Below are 20,570 nucleotides of genomic sequence, written 5' to 3'. Positions count from 1 at the left end.
GGTATAATTAGGCCATTAGGGAGGTAACAGGGTTGACGTGTTTTTTTTTTTGACATATATATATATATACACACAGTAACAGGGTTGGCAGTGTTGCAGATTACAATTTTTTAACAGGTAACAGGGTTGACAGTGTTACAGATTACAATTTTTTAACAGGTAACAGGGTTGACAGTGTTACAGATTACAATTTTTTTATCAGGTAACAGGGTTGACAGTGTTACAGATTATTTTTTTACATTATATATATATATATATATATATATATATATATATTTGTAATGTAAAAAAAAATTGCAATCTGTAACTCTGTCAACACTGTTACCTCCCTGATGGCCTAATTATATATATATGGTTGACATTTTAAGATGGGGACCTTCTCTCAAATGTACCAAAACACATCATGCTAAAAAAAATCCCTTCTTGAAAAGTTCCCTTCTTGAAAGGATAAAGAGTTTTTGGGGGATTTATGTAATGGTTTAAAAGACACAACAAATATGGTGTATAACATGGGGACTAATAGAGAGAGAGAGAGAGAGAAAAGAATAGTTTTTACCTATTTCTGTTTTAATCAATAATGTGGATATAATACATCACGACGTGGGGTCTTGCAGAAAAAGAAAGTGATTTTTTTTTGTCTGTTTAAAGAAATATCTAAATTCGCACATAGTAAAAGGGCCAATAAAAAGTCATTTAACAATAGATAGCTGATGTCATAATTTATGGACTCAAATGGCACCTTTATATTTTCATAACAATTGTAGTATCTACCTGTATATGCGATTAGAGATTATTTAGCTTATCGATTAAGCAAAAATAAAGTGGCAGTGAAATATGTAGCAGATGTATACATATGAATGCATACAAATGGGACAGTAATGCCTGCATCCTTCAGAGTACTTGTGCTCGGCCCTTCAAAATGAGTACATACATGTTATTAACCTTGCACTCCCACTCTTACTGCAGTGGATAAAAGAACAGACGAACAGGTGATCAGGTTTGTATTTGCCCAGCTGACATCAAACTTTTAAAAGTTGTCTTAATGATTTTATTCATTACAACTTTACAGAAATTCGACCTGCACTTGCCAAAGACATATTGATTTATTTTCACAAAAGTTGATGTCATTCATTCTCTCGAACACGTATGCTGATAAAGAGAATTGAATGGGTTTGAGTTTACTGTATGTTCTACTATCTTCTGTCTCATTTCATCTTTTACAGAAGCAGCGAGTCTCGCTTCTATGGCTGTCCTACTGTTCATTTCTGTCTCGTTTTTGCTTTCACTCCTTCTACGTAGCGTTTGAAGATAAATGTACATATTGATTTCTCAGGCACAGTAGGGGCATCGGTACAGCACTTAATAAAATGTTGGAGCCATGCGAAAGAAAGCTTCTCACTGTTCACAGGCGCTGCTTTTTTGTTGTCAAGGTCTCTTTTAAACATCAGAACGCTTTCAACATCTTTCTGTCTCTCTCTCTCTCCTTCTGTCTTTGTGTCTTAGTTTACAGGTTGCCAACGGAAAGATGTGGACGAGGGCTGAAGTCTAGAGCCGAGGGCGTCGGAGTCAGCCTGCCATCGGCCGGCCATTTCGCCCATTACGGGGAGGCTCCACCCTCACCTGGGAACTGAACGGACCTCGAACGCTGCCTGGCTCCTCCCTCGGCAGCCCCCGTCCCCTCCCCGACCCCGCCCCCCCCTCCCGAGCTCACACCCCGGGGCTGGACCATGTCTGGCCGGCAGCCGGAGGGTAGCCGGACGCCCAAGGCCCAGGACCAGGACACGGACCAGGACTGCGGGGAGGACAGCCCCGTCATCGAACGCCGCAACCGGAGCGGCATCATCAGCGAGCCCCTCAGCAAGAGCCTGAAGCGGTCTCGCACCCTCTCGCAGTACACCGCCGCGTGCCCCCAGACCGCCAACGGACTGAAACACAACGGCCACGCGAAGAGCCACGCGGCGGCCAAGCCTCAGCCCGCCCAGCAGCAGCCGCAGCAGCCTTCCGCCTCGGCCTTGGTGTCGAGCAAGCTGGACCGGACCCTGGAGCAGGTGCTGGAGGGACAGAACGGCCTGTTGCACTTTGCCCAGGCAGCTGCGCTGCTAAAGCGGGCAGGCATGGAGCACATGCTGCTGCCAGGGGGAATGGGAGTGGGCGTAGGCGGGGGCGAGGTTGGGACGGTTGACCTGGAGGGGGCGTCGGTGGCCGACGCGGTCGGGGGGCACACAGACTTCCCGTACGGCGTGGGCGGCGGCTTCCCTTTCAACCCGGGGCTCTTCATCATGACGCCAGCCGGAGTCTTCCTGGCTGACAGCGCGCTGCACATGGCCGGCTTGACGGAGTACCCGGTGCAAAGCGAGCTAGCCTCCGCGATTAGCTCCGGAAAGAAGAAAAGGAAACGCTGTGGGATGTGTCCACCTTGCCGGCGCAGGATTAACTGCGAGCAGTGCAGCAGTTGCCGGAACCGCAAGACGGGCCACCAGATCTGCAAGTTTCGCAAGTGCGAGGAGCTCAAGAAGAAACCGTCTGCTGCACTGGAGGTAAACCGTACTGAGACTCTGTGAGCTTTATTAACTCCTTTGCTTTTCTTCGCTAATTTTACTGAGGGAATGTTTTGTGGCCAGAAAGCATAATGACATTGGTCGGGTGAACTTTGTATGGCGGTGTGGAGAGGGTTAGACTGGGAGATGAGGCTTTGGGGTGACAGGTGGCTCTGACAGTAGTGGGGGAGGGAGATACGGCCAGACATGCACCATGGGGTTTGTTCTAATCTGCCCCCCACTGCGGCATCACGTCACTCTTCCCACATCATGCCTCTGTGACACTACTAGGACACTCCTCAGAGACATGACGCCCTCCGGTGTGGCTGCTTTTATAGGTCCCTGCGTTCATTAAACCGGTTTTACAGAGTGATGCAGTTTGAGAGATGCTGATTTTGTTAAGATAAAGAGTCGTATCGAGATTGATCGACCCGTCGGTGTGTTTAAGGATGTAGCGGTGGGCATGATGTGGTGGACGTATTTGTGTATGTGTGTTTATGTACCACGTAATCCATCTGGAAATAGGGCCGTCATCTGGAGCACCAGGTGTCAGTGACGAACAGCCCACCCCCTACTCTCTCATCAGTCTTCCAAACTTACCGAATGTCCACATTTCAATGGCGTTTGAGTTATGGCAGTTAAATTTGGCAGATTATTTATTTTGAAGTCATCATAAAATTAAAATGAACCCCATTTACTTAATGCACATTCCTAGACTCATTGTGAAGGATCAGTGCATGCTATTCCAGAGAAAATGGGAACAATTTACACTACTGTTTGATTTATTAACATTATTTAATTCATTTGGTATAATGAACTAACAATAAACAACAAATTTACAGCATTCATTAGTTACACTAGTTTTTAATCAACAGTGCTAATTTATAAATATTATAAATACGTCTGTCTGCTTGTACACACACACACACACTGGTATATGCCTACATACGTTTGTGTGTACAAATACACACATGTATATAATAGTATTTTTCATTGTAAGTTCATATTAGCAACTGCATTAATTAGTGTTTACTTAATGAACCTCATTTTAAAGTGTTTCATGTTTGACACTTTTAAAATGTTGTCACTTATGCTCACCAAGGCTTTGATTGTCAAAAGTACAGTAAATAGTAAAATCAACAATATTGTGAAATATTACAATTTAAAATAATTTAATGATGATTAGAAATCATTCTAAACATCCTGATTTGGTGCCCAAGAAACATTTGGTATTATTGAAAACAGTTAGTGGTGCTTTATATATTTTTGGGGAAACCATGATACATTTTTTTGATTCTTTGATGAATAGAACAGCATTTATTTGAAATATAACTCTTTTTGTTACATTTATAAATGTATTTACTGTCATTTTTTGAGAAACTTTGTGTCCTTGGTGAAAAAATATTAGTTTAAGCTACTTTAAAAGAAAAAAATCTTACTGACACCAAACTTTTGAATGGTGATGTACCTATTTTTGCATAGTTTTAGTTTGCATGGATAGGCAATGGATGATATCAAGTCCCCTCTACATTGTGTTCTTGATAAATATCCTGTTTCACTGACATTAAAAGTGAAATGGGTTGTGAACAGCATTTCAGATATACTTTAATATATCAAAGCTTATTAAAGCTTTAGACAAAGTTTTACATTAATTTATTCATATTTCATAGATATCTATTTATTTCTAGATATACATATATATATATATATATATATATATATATATATATATATATATATCATATACATACATACATACACATATATATATAAATATATCTATATACACACACACACACACACACACACACACACACACACACACACACACACACACACACACACACACACATATATACATACAGTATATATATATATATATATATATATTTCAATATCTCACCGTTTTTACCGCTCTTATTGGTACCAAGATAGTTTGCTAGTCTACAAGTTCTCATATATATATATATATATATATATATATATATATAAAATGAAAAATTCTGATATAAAAGTTCATAAACATTCTTAAATATATCCGTAGTTCAAACTTTATTGGTAGATTTTAACCAGAATTGATTGGTTGAGACTCCTGATTCCCTATACCTGGACTTTCCTATGAAAAAAAAAAAACATCTATTCATTTGTATCTCCAGTTATTATAATGTTTCTCTCTTCACGTTCTCATGTTTGATGTTTCTGTGCCTACTGCCTTAATATGTATTTGGCTCTTTTTGGTTAAAAAAGGGACAAATTATTCAATTAGTTTGAAGGTAGTCATGCCTCCTTTCTGTTGCTATATACAGGAAGAGGTTTTGGATTTGTCCATTTGATGTCTTCCACAGAAATAAAACCTTTAAAATCAATATTTTTTGATTGTTTTGTTTGCTGATTACAGACTCATCATTGAAACACCTTTTCGTGAGTTAAGAATAATAACCGCGCGGGTGATGCTGTGTCACTAGAGTTTCTGGCATTAAAAATGGTCTGATAATTCCACACCACGTCTGCTTCCCCAGCTGTCCAGTCAGTGTGGAGTCAAACAAGGTCATGTCTGATGGCGTCTCAGGGAGCCCATGTGATTAAAATGTGTCTAAAACATAAAGTGCTGCCGGTTTATGGTTTCTTAAATAGATGTTAATTTGAGCACCAACCATGATGGGAATAGTTTTGCGCTAAGCGTCTGAGATGTGCTACACCTGCTGTTTTATTGCTACTAGACTAGACGGAGTTGAAACAGAACTGTGGAAACCAAATCAAGCATGTACTGATGCATGATTCTTTTTTTGAAAGTAAATTTGGGAATACAAGTTAAATTGCTTGTTGTTTTGTGTTGTTGGCCATCGATTAGGCTATTGCTAGAGCCTTTTGGCTAGTTTTACATGTTCGCTAAAAAGAAAATGTGTTAAAGTCTGATTGTTTACATTTTGTTGACCAGGTCATCATGCTTTATAATACAAAATACAATAACATATTGATTCATGCTGCTTTTTAGAAAGTGAATACGTGAATACGAATTAAATAACTAGCTTTTGTGGTGTTGGCTATAATAATCACTCTTCACTTGGCTAGTTTTGCGTGCTTGATAAAAAGAAAAACGTTTTAAAGTCTAATTGTTTGAAATCTGTGTAGTTTTTAAACTCTTTTGTACACAAAATCCACTACAAAACATATTGAGGAATCTAAAAATCAGGATTACAGTGCATCACTGCAATGCTTTCAATTGTATTGGCACTGTTTTGGACAGAATTTATACTTATACCCAGCAAAAAAAACACTGGTTCCTGATAAGAGAATAACTTGTCATGCATGAATCTATTTAGTTAGTTAAGAAGCCTGGTTGGGACACCTGTACACCAGCATTGCATGATGATCATCAATATACAAATATGTTTTGTTTTCTGGTGAACTGGTGTTCCCACCAGACTTGTTAAGTAGCTTAACTGGCAGATTTATCTGGTCGGTGAGTCAGTGTCATCCAGGCCGACAATCACCAGTACAATTTTGCCATTTTGAATCCTATCATCATGAATTTGATCATGAAATCCAGATTTTCAGCATCTAAACTAACTTAACCAGCAAGACTAACTTGGCCAACCAGCTTCATGCAAGCTGACCAGTTTGACTTGTATGGTTTTACAGTTTTAGACCTCTTATCGTCTCATTAGCAACATGAAATCAGTCTATTAGTATGCGAGTCTTTACTACTTTAACCAGACTTGACTAACTTGGTCAACCATCTTTAGGCTGACCAGTTTGACGTGTATGGTTTTATTGTTTTAGACCTCTTATCGTCTCATTATAGCATTAATTACAACATAGAAAATCAGTCTATTAGTATGTGAGTCTTAACTAGTTTAACCAGACTAGACTTGGTCAACCATCTTTAGGCTGACCAGTTTGACTTGTACGGTTTTATTGTTTTAGACCTCTTATCATCTCATTAGCATTAATTAGGCTACAACATGGAATCAATCTATTAGTACGTGAGTCTTAACTAGTTTAACCATACTTGACTAACTTGGTCAACCATATTTAGGCTGACCAGTTTGACTTGTATGGTTTTATTGTTTTAGACCTCTTATCATCTCATTAGCATTAATTACAACATGGAATCAATCTATTAGTATGTGAGTCTTAACCAGCTTAACCAGACTAGACTAACTTGGTCAACCATCTTTAGGCTGACCAGTTTGACGTGTATGGTTTTATTGTTTTAGACCTCTTATTGTCTCATTATAGCATTAATTACAACATAGAAAATCAGTCTATTAGTATGTGAGTCTTAACTAGTTTAACCAGACTAGACTTGGTCAACCATCTTTAGGCTGACCAGTTTGACTTGTACGGTTTTATTGTTTTAGACCTCTTATCATCTCATTAGCATTAATTAGGCTACAACATGGAATCAATCTATTAGTACGTGAGTCTTAACTAGTTTAACCAGACTTGACTAACTTGGTCAACCATATTTAGGCTGACCAGTTTGACTTGTATGGTTTTATTGTTTTAGACCTCTTATCATCTCATTAGCATTAATTACAACATGGAATCAATCTATTAGTATGTGAGTCTTAACCAGCTTAACCAGACTAGACTAGCTTGGTCAACCATCTTCATGCAGTCTGACCAGTTTGACTTGCATGCCTTTACTATTTTAGACCTCTTATCGTCTCATTATAGCATTAATTACAACATAGAAAATCAATCTATTAGTATGCGAGTCTTAACTAGTTTAACCAGACTTGACTAACTTGGTCAATCATCCTAATGCAGGCTGACCAGTTTCACCAGTAAAGTTTTATCATTTAGAGCTCTTAGCATCTCATCACCATTAATTAAAACATTAAATCCTATCCATCAGCATGGGATTCATAACTAATTTAACCAACAAGACTATTTTGCTCAGCCAGCTTCATGCATCTCTTCACCATTAATTAGAAAATGGAGTCCTGTCAATCAGCATGTGATTATAAACTAACTTTATCAGCATGACTCACCTGGCCAACAAGCTTCATGCAGGCATACTACTAGTTGCACCAGTAAAGTTTTGTTGTAAGAAGATGGCGTCTTATCAGCATATGAGTCTTAACTAGCTTAACCAGCAATACTCTGTATTGTATTGGTGTGTATACGGTAAAGTAACCGCATGTGCTTTGTGCATGTGTTTAAGAAGGCACAGACAGAGAGTGATCTTGCAGTACTGGGTGTTTTGCAGCTTTCACGGTGCATTGCTGGCATCTCAGAGAAACCCATAAAAACAGAGGGGAGAGTGAGGGGGGAGGTAGTGTGCAGACCGTCAAGGCCTTTGCCACCTCACACCTCACTGACTGGAGATGTGGGGAATTATTTTAGGAAGCCTGCGTCTGAATGGATAATAAAAGAAGCATGGGGGAATTAGGAGCGTGAAGCTCGCCGGACTAACGTTCACGTTCACTCAAGAAGTCAGAGCTGTGTAACTGCTTGCATATTTATTTGCGCATTACATTAACTAATGTTAACAAGATTTTCATAATGTATTAGTAAATGTTGAAACTAACATCAACAAAGATGGATAAATGCTGTACGTGCTGGTTATTATTAGTTCATGCTAACCAATGTAGTTAACTAATGTTATCTATCCGCGTAATCTAATGTAGTCAAGATTATTTAATGACAACCACTAGCCTAATATTTTTACCTTAATTTGTTTCAATTAAATTTCTACCTGACAATTATAATTAGCATTATGGTCCAAATTTGTACCCAGAAGTGAGCTAACCCTGACCAGATCTCCCATAAGCTCCTTTTGGGGATGTCCTCATTTGTAAAAAACAGTTTAAAAGTCAAGTAAATAATGTGTTATTGTTGTTTTTTAATGTTGAATGTTCCTGTTAGGGTTAGTTTTAGGGTGTGTATTTATAACTTAACCATAGATATCTATGCAATGCCATTTACATAGCTAAGTAAATGTGTGTTTTTGTGTCTCATGACAGTCGCATTAAAGAGCGAAGGGTTGATTTGAGATGATGGTGGTATCAGTGCTCTGAAAGAGGGAGATGGTCTCGCCTCGTCTTGGTATGCGCACACAGAGAGAAGCTGTCACCCTGCACCACTATCTGACACCCCGACACACACACATTCACACACTCACTCTCACACAGCAAAGGTATACATGACCAAAGGGCTGCATACCGCACACACATAAAGACATGGAAAGCATCAGGCAGATTTTTGGCTTTCTAAAAAAAGGGTCCAAAAGAGTCAAAATCGTTTATCACTGTATGTATACAGTAAATCACATTATTGGTTTAGGTATTTAGCTATTTGATGTAAATTCAACAAAAGAGTATATGTATATTAAATACACTGTAAAAAGTGATCATTTGACTTATTTTTTAAAAAAAAGTGAGGAAACCTGTTGAGGAAACACACCATCCGTAATTGAAAAAATTTGGGTTTCCTTTTTGAAGTTAAGTTAACTGATCACTGATCACAGTGAAATAATCTTTAATCCGCAATTTTTAGCTCAGGCTATCGAACGGAAACGTTGAAAATGTGCTCTCTTGTCCCCTTAGGTCAGTAATACAGCACCAGTGTATCAGTGACCTGTGAAAGCTGAACTCTCAGCAGATTGGAGCAGTAACTTATTCATAGGAAAATCAATAAACACAGATTAAGTTGATTGATCTTTTGGTTGACACCTTCAGGAATGATGACCTTGGAAACGCATGCTACAGAGGGTTAAAGGTTGTGGGTCAGGCGGCATAATGGTCATCTGTAAGCTAGGCTTCTGAAAGAGGATTGGGCGTTAGGGTCGCTTGTAGTGGGGTTGACACATGCTAAAGGCCACAACCCGTGAATTCTCAGGGGCTCACGTGCAAGACACACCCAGAGTTTTGTGTTTGAATTTCACTTGTGGTCAGCAGTGGGCTCTTTGCATTGTTTCGAAATGAGTGTCTACTCGAATTTACTCGAAATTACCAAGATTGCTATGAATGGGGAGCGGTTTGTATTCACTTTGTGATGCGCAAGCGGCATCTTGGACAAAGTCGGGCACGGGACTTATACTCATATATGACGACACGATCGCTTGGATGGGGAGCGCTTTGTGACAATTTCGAGACGCGCAGGCAGCATCTGGGGAGAGGTGTGTGTTAAAGGAGTAGTTCACTTTTAAAAAAAACTTTTGCTGATAATTTACTCACCCCCATGTCATCCAAGATATCCATGTCATTCTTTCTTCAGTCAAAAAGAAATTAGGCTTTTGATGAAAACATTCCAGGATTTTTCTCTATATAATGGACTTCAATGGGAACCAAACGGTTCAAGGTCCAAAAGACAGTTTCAGTGCAAACTGTTCAAAGGGTTTTAAACAATTTCAGACGATGAATAAGGGGCTTATCAAGTGAAATGATCGCTCATTTAAAAAAAAAACAACAACAAAGTTTAAGTTTCATAAGGTCAAATGGTCGCCTTGCTCTGTTCTGTGATCCACGTTCGTGACTCTCCTGTTCGAACTCGTTTATCAAAATGAACACATTTTTTGTGTCATTTAGTTCATTCAACGAACAAAATGAACGAATTGACTTGAGAAAAGATTGAACAGGAGTCACGAATGAGCATCACAGAACAGAGCAAGGCGACCATTTGAGCTTATAAAACTTAAACTTTGTTTTTTTTTGTTTTTTTAAATGAGTGATCGTTTTGCTTGATAAAACCCTTATTCATCGTCTGAAATCGTTTAAAACCCTTTGAACAGTTTGCACTGAAACTGTCTTTTGGACCTTGAACCGTTTGGTTCCCATTGAAGTCCATTATATGGAGAAAAATGCTGGAATGTTTTCATCAAAAACCTTAATTTCTTTTCGACTGAAGAAAGAAAGACGTGGACATCTTGGATGACATGGGGGTGAGTAAATTATCAGCAAAAGTTTTTTTTTTTTTAAACTACTCCTTTAATAAGCATGAGCATGCATGGGACATATATTCAAAACCTGTTTTTTAATAAAATAAAATACATGTTAATCACCAAATCAGCATATTAGGATGATTTCTGAAGGATCATGTGACACTGAAGACTGGAGTAATTATGCTGAAAATTGCTTTTCCATGTTTCAAACCACCTATTTTGTATCTCAGAAAGCTTCAGTGAGGTCAAAATACTGCCATTACCTTGCTGTGAGTGACACTCAAATAAGTATAAAGATATATAGCACATAAATACTGGGCAATATAGTGCATTTAATCCTATGTTTATTAATATATTTTTGTATTAAATGAAACTTAGCCCATCTTTGATCTGTTTTCACTGAGCTTGTTGCAATGCATTCTGGGATTGTCTTCTCCATAGAGAAAAATTGGTCAATCTTTGTATTAGGTGTCGTTAACTCTATGTACTTACAAAAAAATGACAATTTACGTATTGTGTCCATGTTGTTTTGCTATTGAGGTGGGATAGAAGTAATTTTAGGGACAGGTTTAGTGTTATGGGTAAGTAATGAAAAGGTCAACAGTGATGCAATTACAGAAATGAATTGCATATGTAATTATATGCAGGTACTTTTTAAATATAAGTACAATGCAAAAACACGTATGTACACAGGAAGCGCATTGTATTAAATGATTAATATAAACGTTATATGGTAGTTAAGGGCACCTAATGTAAAAATTGCCTTGTATTTTGGTGTCTAACATGCTATATTCTTACTCAGCCACAAGAGGTTATTGTATTTTACAAAAATAAGGATCACAACCCTCTAAAGTAAAGAAAATTACTTGTAAAAATATGTTGTCTCATCCAAGAAATACTCCTACATCCTTGATTTACAACATGATATTAGCAAATAGTGTTCAGAGTTAGCATCTGCCCAGCTGTTGTCGTGGGAACACTCCAGTTTAGTGCCAATATATTATGGCCCATTTATTTCTATGCATTTGAGTGTTCAAATGTTGTCTGTCTTAGTTTGTCTCATTGAGGAACACTTGAATGATATTGAGTGCGAGTGTGTGGGCTGGAGCACATGTGATCATGTGAGCGGGGATGTGTTTGGCGCCCATGGCTTGTTGAACTATTGCTGGCGATCGTGTGAGATTCTGTGCCGCAATAGCATTGCACTGTTGGGGGGTTGAGGGGGTAAAGTCTTCAGCCCCCTTCAACTTTAACGTCGCCTCACAAGGCTTCTTGCTTTTCCTCAGCTGGCCTGTTCTCAATGCCCACCTGAGTCCCGCTGCAGATGCCAAACCGACAGACGTGCAGCACAGAAAGAATACAGAGAGAGAGAGATATAAAGAGGCCATAGCGAGAGCAGTGTGGTGGGCGCTCGACGTGACTGCGTGGTGACTAAATAATGAATGTGGCGTATCGGGTTTCACGTGGAGCCAGGGCCATGGCCCATGGCTGGAGAGGAGGAGGGGGCAGGAAAGACAGAACAGGGAAAGAAAGGGGGAGAAGGAGGAATTAGATGAATCACACACTGCCTCAGAGGAGAGCAAAAGGATGTGAAACAACCAATGTCTGTGTATGTCTGTATTTTCAACTGGAACGATTTTCTGATAGCAGATTTCAAGACTTGTCGTAAGCTTGTCCTGTGTTGATGTCATTTCTATCAAAACAGGAAGTTTAAGCAGGAGATATCGAAGATCTCGTCTCCTTTAGTTAGGTGAAAAACAGTATTTGAAGAGACTGAGTAGTATGTCTGAATTAGTAGTATTCCTAAAATAGTAGGTGGAAAATACTTGATGGCCTACACTCTCAGAAATAAAAGTACGAAAGCCGTCACTGGGGCTGTACCTTTTCAAAAGGTAAACTTTTGTCCATTTCAGGTGCTAATATATCCATTTTAGTTGATATGTCCATTTTAGGTGTTATACGTACATTTTAGGTCCTAATATGTACATTTTAGATGTTGACATGTCCATTTTAGGTCCTGATATATACATTTTAGGTGCTGATATGTCCATTTTAGGTCCTGATATGTACATTTTAGGTGCTAATATGTACATTGGTGTTAATATGTACATTTTAGGTGTTAACATGTACATTTTAGGTATTAATATGTCCATTTTAGGTCCTAATATGTCCATTTTAGGTGTTAATATATACATTCAAGATGCTAATATGTACATTTTAAGTGCTAATATTTACCATTAAGGTGAAGGTACAGCCCCAGCGATGGCTTTTACCTTTTTTCTAAGAGTGTACAACTTGATGTACTTGAATACTTGATGGCACTTACTTGAATACTTGATGGCATGACTGACTCTGCTGGTCACATGACAAAGAGTGAAAACATAGCTGATATAGTATGTCCAGATTTTGTTCATACTATACGTCACGGGTGGTGCAGCCTATGCTGAGGAAGATTTTCAAATTCCAATAAACTTTACTAACAATAATACCAAGGAAACCAGGCAGGATAACACACACACTCTGAGTACATCTAACAACCGACAAGGACTGACTGAACTGAAGGGAACTAAATGCAAGATGAACTGAAAACAGGTGACACAGATGATGATAATTAACTAAACAGGTGAGACAACTGAAGACAAACGAGGAGAAGATATGTGACAAAACTAGTGAACAGATGAACATGATGTGACAACATGATAGAATGACTTTAATACTACTCGGTATGCGACTTCAGATGCACCCTGTGAGACACAATTTGCTAAATGCTAGTCAGATGCAGATGGTATTAGGAGGTGGGGCATTTCGTTCTAGAGAGCATTTGATTGGACAAAAATCTGTGTAGTTTAGGATGAGTCATCAATATTTTTGCATGCGAGTATAGCAGTGTGTCCAACGCCTAGTTCTTGTTTTGTCTAGTTGTATCCATGATGTGCAAATAACAAAAAGACACAAGGGTATGGCAAGCCGTTTTAACTTTTAATCATTTCCAGGATATGAATTCCTGATATCAACAATTACATTTTCACTAGTTAAAATAATAGTCATTGATATCAGGAATTAGATTTCTTCTATAGTAACAATGGCAATTTTTCATATTAGGAATTACATTTCAACTAGTAAAAATTGTCATTCTTTATATTAACAGTTGAATTTCAACTAGTAAAAGCTATAATTCTTGATATCAACAATTTATATCCTGGGAATGGCAATAGGCAAGTCGTTTTCAATTTTAATCATTCGCAGGATAGGAATTCTTGATATCAAGAACTACATTTTCACTAGTTAAAATTATACTAATTGATATCATTAGATTTCCATTAGTAACAATGCTAATTCTTGATATCAACATTTACATTTTCACTAGTTAAAATTATAATTGTTGTTATCTGTAATTGTATTTTCACTAGTGAAATGTCACCATAGGCTGCCATTCAAGACCAATTGTTGATATCAAGAATTGATTTCTTACTAGTTGAAATACAAATTTCACATATCCGAAATACAATTATTACTAGTAAATAACATTATTTTTGATATCAAAAATTCAATTGTTACTAGTTGAAATGTCTATTCTTGATATTAATAATTGAATTCTTGATATCAAAAAATGTAATTGTTGATATCAAGAATTCATATCCTGGAAATGAATAAAAGTTAAAACAGCTTGCCATACAAGGGTAGTCTTAAGAATAGTCAAAAGAAAGACGGGACTGAAAATCATCTGACTTCATATACTCGTCATCAATATTTTTGCTCCAATTTTTTAAAAGAGAAAGCTGATCCTGTGTCTGAAATCGTGTACTGTCTGAGTTGATATTACATTTGAATTTACTTTATGACCTATTAAAAGTATGCTCTGTATAGTACGAAAATGGATAGTGTGAATGAAATTCGGATTTACTACATCCACAATGTTGTTATTGTCCAACGCATTCTCACCCCAAGGCGTCACCTTTGACCATGCTTCAATATTTGACGTTTAGGCGCCCTTTAGCGTCACTTACATGACGCGATCCTACGGCGTCATCTAACTGACACTAAAGGAAAGCGTCAGTTAGAGGACGCGGTTAGGTTTAGGTGTGGGGTGGGGTAGGGTACATGAGATCCTAGGGCGTCATCTAACTGACGCTAAAGGGCGCCTAAAGCGTCAGTTAAGTGACGCCTTGGGGGTGAGAATGGGCTGTATTGTCACATACCCTACCAGAAGTTGTGTTGTGTTGCTTCACTGCCATTCATAAAGAGTCCATTGAATGCTCATTTTAGAATCTCGGTGTAAGCAGTAGGTCATCTGGAGACTTTCTGCCTACTGTTTTACGAACATATTACTGTTTTATTTCACAAACTAAAGAGTAGGGAAGTATTCGATTTCTGAAACAGCGCAAGTTTGCATATATCGTACACTAGCATTTAGATGGCTTCAAAAATAACACATGGACTAAGGCCGTGTGTCCACCAAAGCGTTTTTCCACGCACCTGGCGTATATTTCAATTGTTTTCAATGGGAGCGCCGCGTTTTTTAAACGCCATGGGCGTACCGAGGCGCTGAGCGTTTTTTTCACGCTGAAGCGCCGAGCGCCCAGCGTTTTTTACTGGTCGCTGGGAGTTGAAAAATGTTCAACTTTGGATAAAACGCAGCGCTCATCACTGTCACGTTTTACCCAGCCGTCCAATCACAGTGGAGGAGGGGCGGGACTAATACCACACTGACCAACTGTCACAACATTCGACTGCTACGGATATTCTGTGTCATCTCAATGGAAAAACCGCTGCGCTTCCAAAACGCTCTCAAGCGCCCAAAGCACGGCGTCTTCAGCAGAGCGTCTAGCGTTTACAGCTGGCTAAAAACGCTTTGGTGGATACACGGCCTAACATGTCTACATTTGAATGTGTTTTTCATCCAAATAGCACTCTACTAAATGCACCCCATATCTGTCCCCCCCTCCCCCATTTCTCTTTCCCTTTCTCTAAGAAGGTAATGCTGCCGACGGGCGCAGCGTTCCGGTGGTTCCAGTAGGACTGTGACCTTTGACCTCCACCCAAAGCTCTGCCATCAAGTGCAATGCCAACTCTCGCTTGGATCATCCCTGGCACCAACACTGGCTGACAAACACAAACTATGTGAAAAACAAAAGAAATACAAGACAACTATAAAAAAAAAAAACTTCATCACAAGATACAGAACAATAAAACAACAATACAAAAGAATCAAACGAGTAATGGATGCACCTACTTATTCCTTGAACCAAAAATTAAACATAAATAAAAATATCTATGGCAACTTTCATTCCCTTTTATATGTTTCCATTTTGGTACCTTTTTGTCCCTTTTCCAGCAGATTTTTTCTGTGGCTTAGACATGGAACTGTTCACTGACAAACAGAAATGGCGGACTCAGTGTGGACAATCAACAAAATTTCTGTGTTTGGTGTTAATGTTGTTCACGTGTGGAAAGATACAGTACTTGTGTAGAGAATGTAAATTTTACGGCTATATTTTAAAATTAGTGGCTAATGGCAAGCACTATTGTAATTTAGGACCATTGTTCTTACTGAAAAACTGTATTTTATGATTGTTTTTTTTTTTTTTTTAGTTTAATATCAATTTATAGTTTCAAAAACTGATCATTCTTTGCCTTTCAAGGGAAAAGTAAATATTCCAAAACCTACAAATCTGATTTTCTGAATAAACAAATACGCATCATCAAAAACCATAATCTGATGACAATGTAATTGGAAGAGAACATTTTCATGGTTTATGTAGCGTTGTTACTACTGGATGCACCAAACTTTAAATATTTCAGTTTGTTTACTGTATACTGGCAGCCTTTTGTTATATTATGCCAGATTACATCATATCATGTCACGTAATATCACGCTGAATCACGTTCCACGTGATGTTACGTTATATACGTTGTTCTCAGTGCACAAGTCTGAATTTTTACGGAGCCCTCCACAGCACTTGCTCCGCTCAATCAAACGCACTGAACGGTTTAACTTTTGTTTTGTTTTGTTTCGTTTTCATGACATTGCCGGTAGCTACATCTTTTTGAAAAAAAAAAAAAAAGCAGCAATGTTTGTATTGGATTAGAACTATGGACTGGTTTTGTGAATAAAAACAAATGCATGTATTTGTGTCGAAAAATTTACAGCTCTGACGTCTGTCTATTTGCATGTTTTTTTTTAAGAAACCGCTACAAACGTACAAAAAAAAAATTATAACAATATGGAAATGTTCGCAGAATCCTCTAGGTTGTTCTCTTTTCCATTCAAACAGTAAAATAAAAAGCAATGGGACAAGATATGTCATATTGAGATGCGATAAATATGTTTTTATCAAGAGTCTTTGATTTCTTCATCTTCTTCTATGTGATGTCTGAAACACTTTTGCAGTATAACAATGACAGTGAAGAACTGGGTTTGGCTGTTGACCACTGATCTTAATATCACTTGCATTCCTTCGGATGGTACAGTCTGACATTTAAAGGTAAAAAACACAATTAAAAGACAATGAATTATTGATACTCAGCCAACGTCTCTGACCGACAGTCTGTGAAAGCTAATCAGGAGTAAGGTAATGTGAAGTTAAGGCTTTTTTGGCAAGGCGCTGCAGATCACCACACAAAATGGGACGGCTGCCTCATTCACATGGGTTTTTGGGCTTTACATGGGTATAAACCTTCAAAGAGGGACAACTGCTAGCTATAAAATGACTTGTTGACATGGTACACTTTAAAATAGAACGTAGTAATAAAAAAATCTGTAGAAAAAGAGAAAAGGTGCCGGTAATTTTCCGTCGTTAACACAACGCAATGCGTAACTCAAAATACATGAAATCAATATGAAGAATTCCTTCATGTTAAAGGGATAGTTCACTTTGAAATTATTTTTTGATGTTTTAGCTTACCTCAAGGGCATCTAAGATGTAGGTGTCTTTGTTTCCACAGTATTTTCAATTTCGATATTTTTAGGTCAAACCGTTCTTGTCTGTCAGTCATATAATGGAGGCATATGGGGTCCACCTCAAAGAGCATGCACAGAGAAGTCCAAATTAAACATAATTTAATGACTCGTAAATGTAAGTACACATTGATGGCCTAAGACACGAAACGAGCGGTTTGTGTGAGAAAACAGTATTTATATCATTTTTACAATTTCCGCAAGCGCTGGAAAGCGGCGGAAGTGATCTCTTGCGTGGTTGCGAAAAAAAAAAAAAAATCAACGTTGTCTGTTGATATATCGAACTCGTCTTCCATTGTGATTTCCTGTATATCTAAATATGTTTAGATCTTCACAGTGAAGGATAACACTTCTGAAATTTCATGAGTGATATACACGTGCGAGATCACTTCCGCCGTTTCCTCAGATCAGTTGGACGTGACTGTGATTACAAGAGGTAAAAACAATATAAATACTGTTCGTTTTCTCACTCAAACCACCCATTTCGTGTCTCAGGCCATCAATGTGTACTAACATTTACGAGTCATTAAATCATGTTTAATTTGGACTTCTCTGTGCATGCTCTTTGAGGTGGACCCCATAGACCTCCATTATATGACTGACAGACAAGAACGGTTGAAAATACCGTGGAAACAAAGACACCTACATCTTGGATGCCGTTGAGGTAAGCTAAAACATATAAAAAATTAATTTCAAAGTGAACTATCCCTTTAACAGTACATTGGACAGTATTATTATGGGTGTTGGAACAATTCGATAAAGCATTCTAAGAGGAGTATTTCTTTCATTAAGCGTTTTTTATTTTATTTTATTGAAATAAGCATGTTCAGATGAGAGATATTATTGGCACCCTATATGACCGGGACCAGCGTTGACTAGAAGGAAGAAATACTTAATGTAGCAAACTTATTAACGACTGCAAGGGGAGTGAAATAGCCTCCAATAGCTATCGCAGCAGCCGAGTTAATTGCAGATTTTAAATGGGGGGTGGGCTGAGATGAAAGACGGCGGACCGAAGCCCCCCTAAATAGGGTCAAGCGATGCCTATGGGACACACTGACTGAGTAATGAGACTTGTAATGATTAACTCAAAATAAATGCAGAAATTGCAATCGTCGTTACGCCCCTGCACACAAGAAACACCTTTGGCCTAGCACAAATATGAACCAATAAAACGTAACAGTGAAAATTTAAGACAGGTGGAAGTAAAAGCATGCGGTATGTGCGAGCGCTAGAGTAAAGCGTCGTGATGTGGAGGTACCAGCTGCAGGCCTGAAGAGCTGGATTGAGTCCTCAGTGCCGTAATGAGCCCAGGTCTGTGGTGCAGTCATCAGATCTGTAATGAGCCCACAGTCTCGGGTGGAGGCCCAGTTTGGTGGGGTTCGTATAAAAGTGTGTATATCTGCCGGTGTTTATGTGGGAGACTGAAAGAAGTAGAGCTCGAAAGAGAGAGAGAGAATGTTCCCAGCTCCCCCCTGGTGACAGCGATGGGCCAGTGCCATGGCCACGGCGCTGGGAGGAAGCTGAGGCTCTGCATTATTAATGTGCGCCGCGGCGTCCTCGACTCTTCCCAGCCGCACAGCTCACTGCCCATCCTGCCATCACAGAGGGAGAGAGAAAAAGAGAGAAACAGAGAGAGAGAGAGAGAGAGAGGTGTGTATGGGGGGTGTAGATAAAGAGAGAGCTAGAGAGGGGAGGTGGTGTGCCTGTGCCTGTTAGTGAATGTGTGTGTGTGTTGGGGTGAAGAAACAATGTTTTTTTGTCTTTTGGTCAATGTGAATATATATGTGCCCGAGAGAGAACACAGTTTATATATATATAGGCAAAAAAAAATTATATCTACGTGTGCTGAATTAATTTTCGGTCCAAAATTGAGCGCACCATTTCAGGGAAAAAGTGTTGTAGAGTAATGCTCATTGCATTCCAACAATACTGACACGTTGCTATAAAGTTACTCGTTTCTGTTAGCATAAACCTTTTACAATGCTAAATGAGGCAGAAAAAGTGAGTTTGCCATTGTTTTATAAGCCATGAACCAAACCAACCAGCTGCGGTGTGAATTATTATATTACAAACTTTTATTTGAAATGAAGAATTTGAAAATCTGACAAAAGGTACAACACTGTGTACATGAGGAAAAGAATGATGAAACATAGCAAATAATTAAAGGGGTGGTTGATTGCAATTTCACTTTTTTCATTTCAAATAGTGTGTAATGTTGCATGAACAGTATCTGCAAAGTTGCAGCGCTGAAAGTTCAATGTAAGCAGAGATAGTCTTTTAAAAATCAGGAAGTGCCTACAAAAACGACTCGATTGGGACAAAAAAAAAAAAAAAACAGCTGACAGTTCAATCTGACCAGACTAAGAGACAGGCAAACAAGCTTAGGCTAGTTTATGATGATTTTTTTATCAGGATAGTTTATGGCATCTACTTGTTGGGGCAAAGACATGAAGCTAATAAGCCAAACTTTGTCCCTTGTGGTGTTGAGTATCAAAGTCCCTTTCAAGGAAAGTCTGTTAACAAGGTGGGTATATTTGCAGAAAATGTTAACATTCAAGACCAAGTCCTACTTAAATGGGGGAATCCTGAAATCTCAAAAACTTGCCAAACTCGCATTTAAAAAACATTTTTGAAATCAGCAACAAAATCTGACATGAACAGTCCCCTGTATGTAGTTTGTCATGCTAAAATCTGTTAAAAAGCATATTTTTCAAGCTAGATCATCCAATGCGCATGTGCACGTGTCTCAGGACTGCATCCGGCTGCATCCGAAATCACATACTTCCCTACTATACGTGTCAGAATTCACAGAACTCATAAAATAGTAGGCAAAAAGTACCTGGATGACCTACTTCTTCCAGTGAATTTATGAAGTTTGTATATGATGGACACTTTAGTATGAGGCCACAGGATAGGATTTGTGAATGGGAGTGAAGCGACGCAACTGACACTGGTAGGTCACATGATAATGATACCTTCCAGATTACATTCATACTACACACACTTTTACTATTAGAACATACTTTTTTAGCGGTCCTGAAGTAATTACTTATTAAAAATAAATACTTATTCAAGAGAGTATGCAATTTTAGCTGCAATGACACTATGACTTTGCCAATTGACGATTGTCTGTTTTATTTAGAAGTTGGTTATCTTGGCCATCTTCTTGATTTCTATTCAA

General features: G+C 38.5%; 1 protein-coding gene and 1 long non-coding RNA gene across 5 annotated transcripts in view; one reads left to right on the top strand and one right to left on the bottom strand.

Moving 5' to 3' along the window:
- The window catches only part of cxxc5a (CXXC finger protein 5a), a 35,415-nt gene extending 18,685 nt beyond the window's left edge, over positions 1-16,730 (top strand). For 3 of the 4 annotated variants that reach the window (XM_089123459.1, XM_039693879.2, XM_039693880.2), the window contains exons 2-3: positions 1,504-2,537; positions 15,401-16,730. In XM_089123459.1, coding sequence (XP_088979585.1) covers positions 1,728-2,537; positions 15,401-15,445 — 855 coding nt within the window. In that variant the 5' untranslated portion in view covers positions 1,504-1,727 and the 3' untranslated portion in view covers positions 15,446-16,730. The remainder of the gene's footprint in view (positions 1-1,503; positions 2,538-15,400) is intronic. The other variant, XM_039693882.2, reaches the window with a different exon arrangement.
- The window catches only part of LOC120494625 (uncharacterized), a 45,576-nt gene that overhangs the window by 10,035 nt on the left and 14,971 nt on the right, over positions 1-20,570 (bottom strand). The window lies entirely within an intron of this gene.

The sequence above is a fragment of the Pimephales promelas genome, chromosome 19, assembly GCF_988280905.1.
Source record: "Pimephales promelas chromosome 19, fPimPro1.hap1.1, whole genome shotgun sequence".
NCBI lineage: Eukaryota > Metazoa > Chordata > Actinopteri > Cypriniformes > Leuciscidae > Pimephales > Pimephales promelas.
Note: the sequence above shows the minus strand (reverse complement) of the source record. Positions and strands in the feature narration are given on the sequence as shown.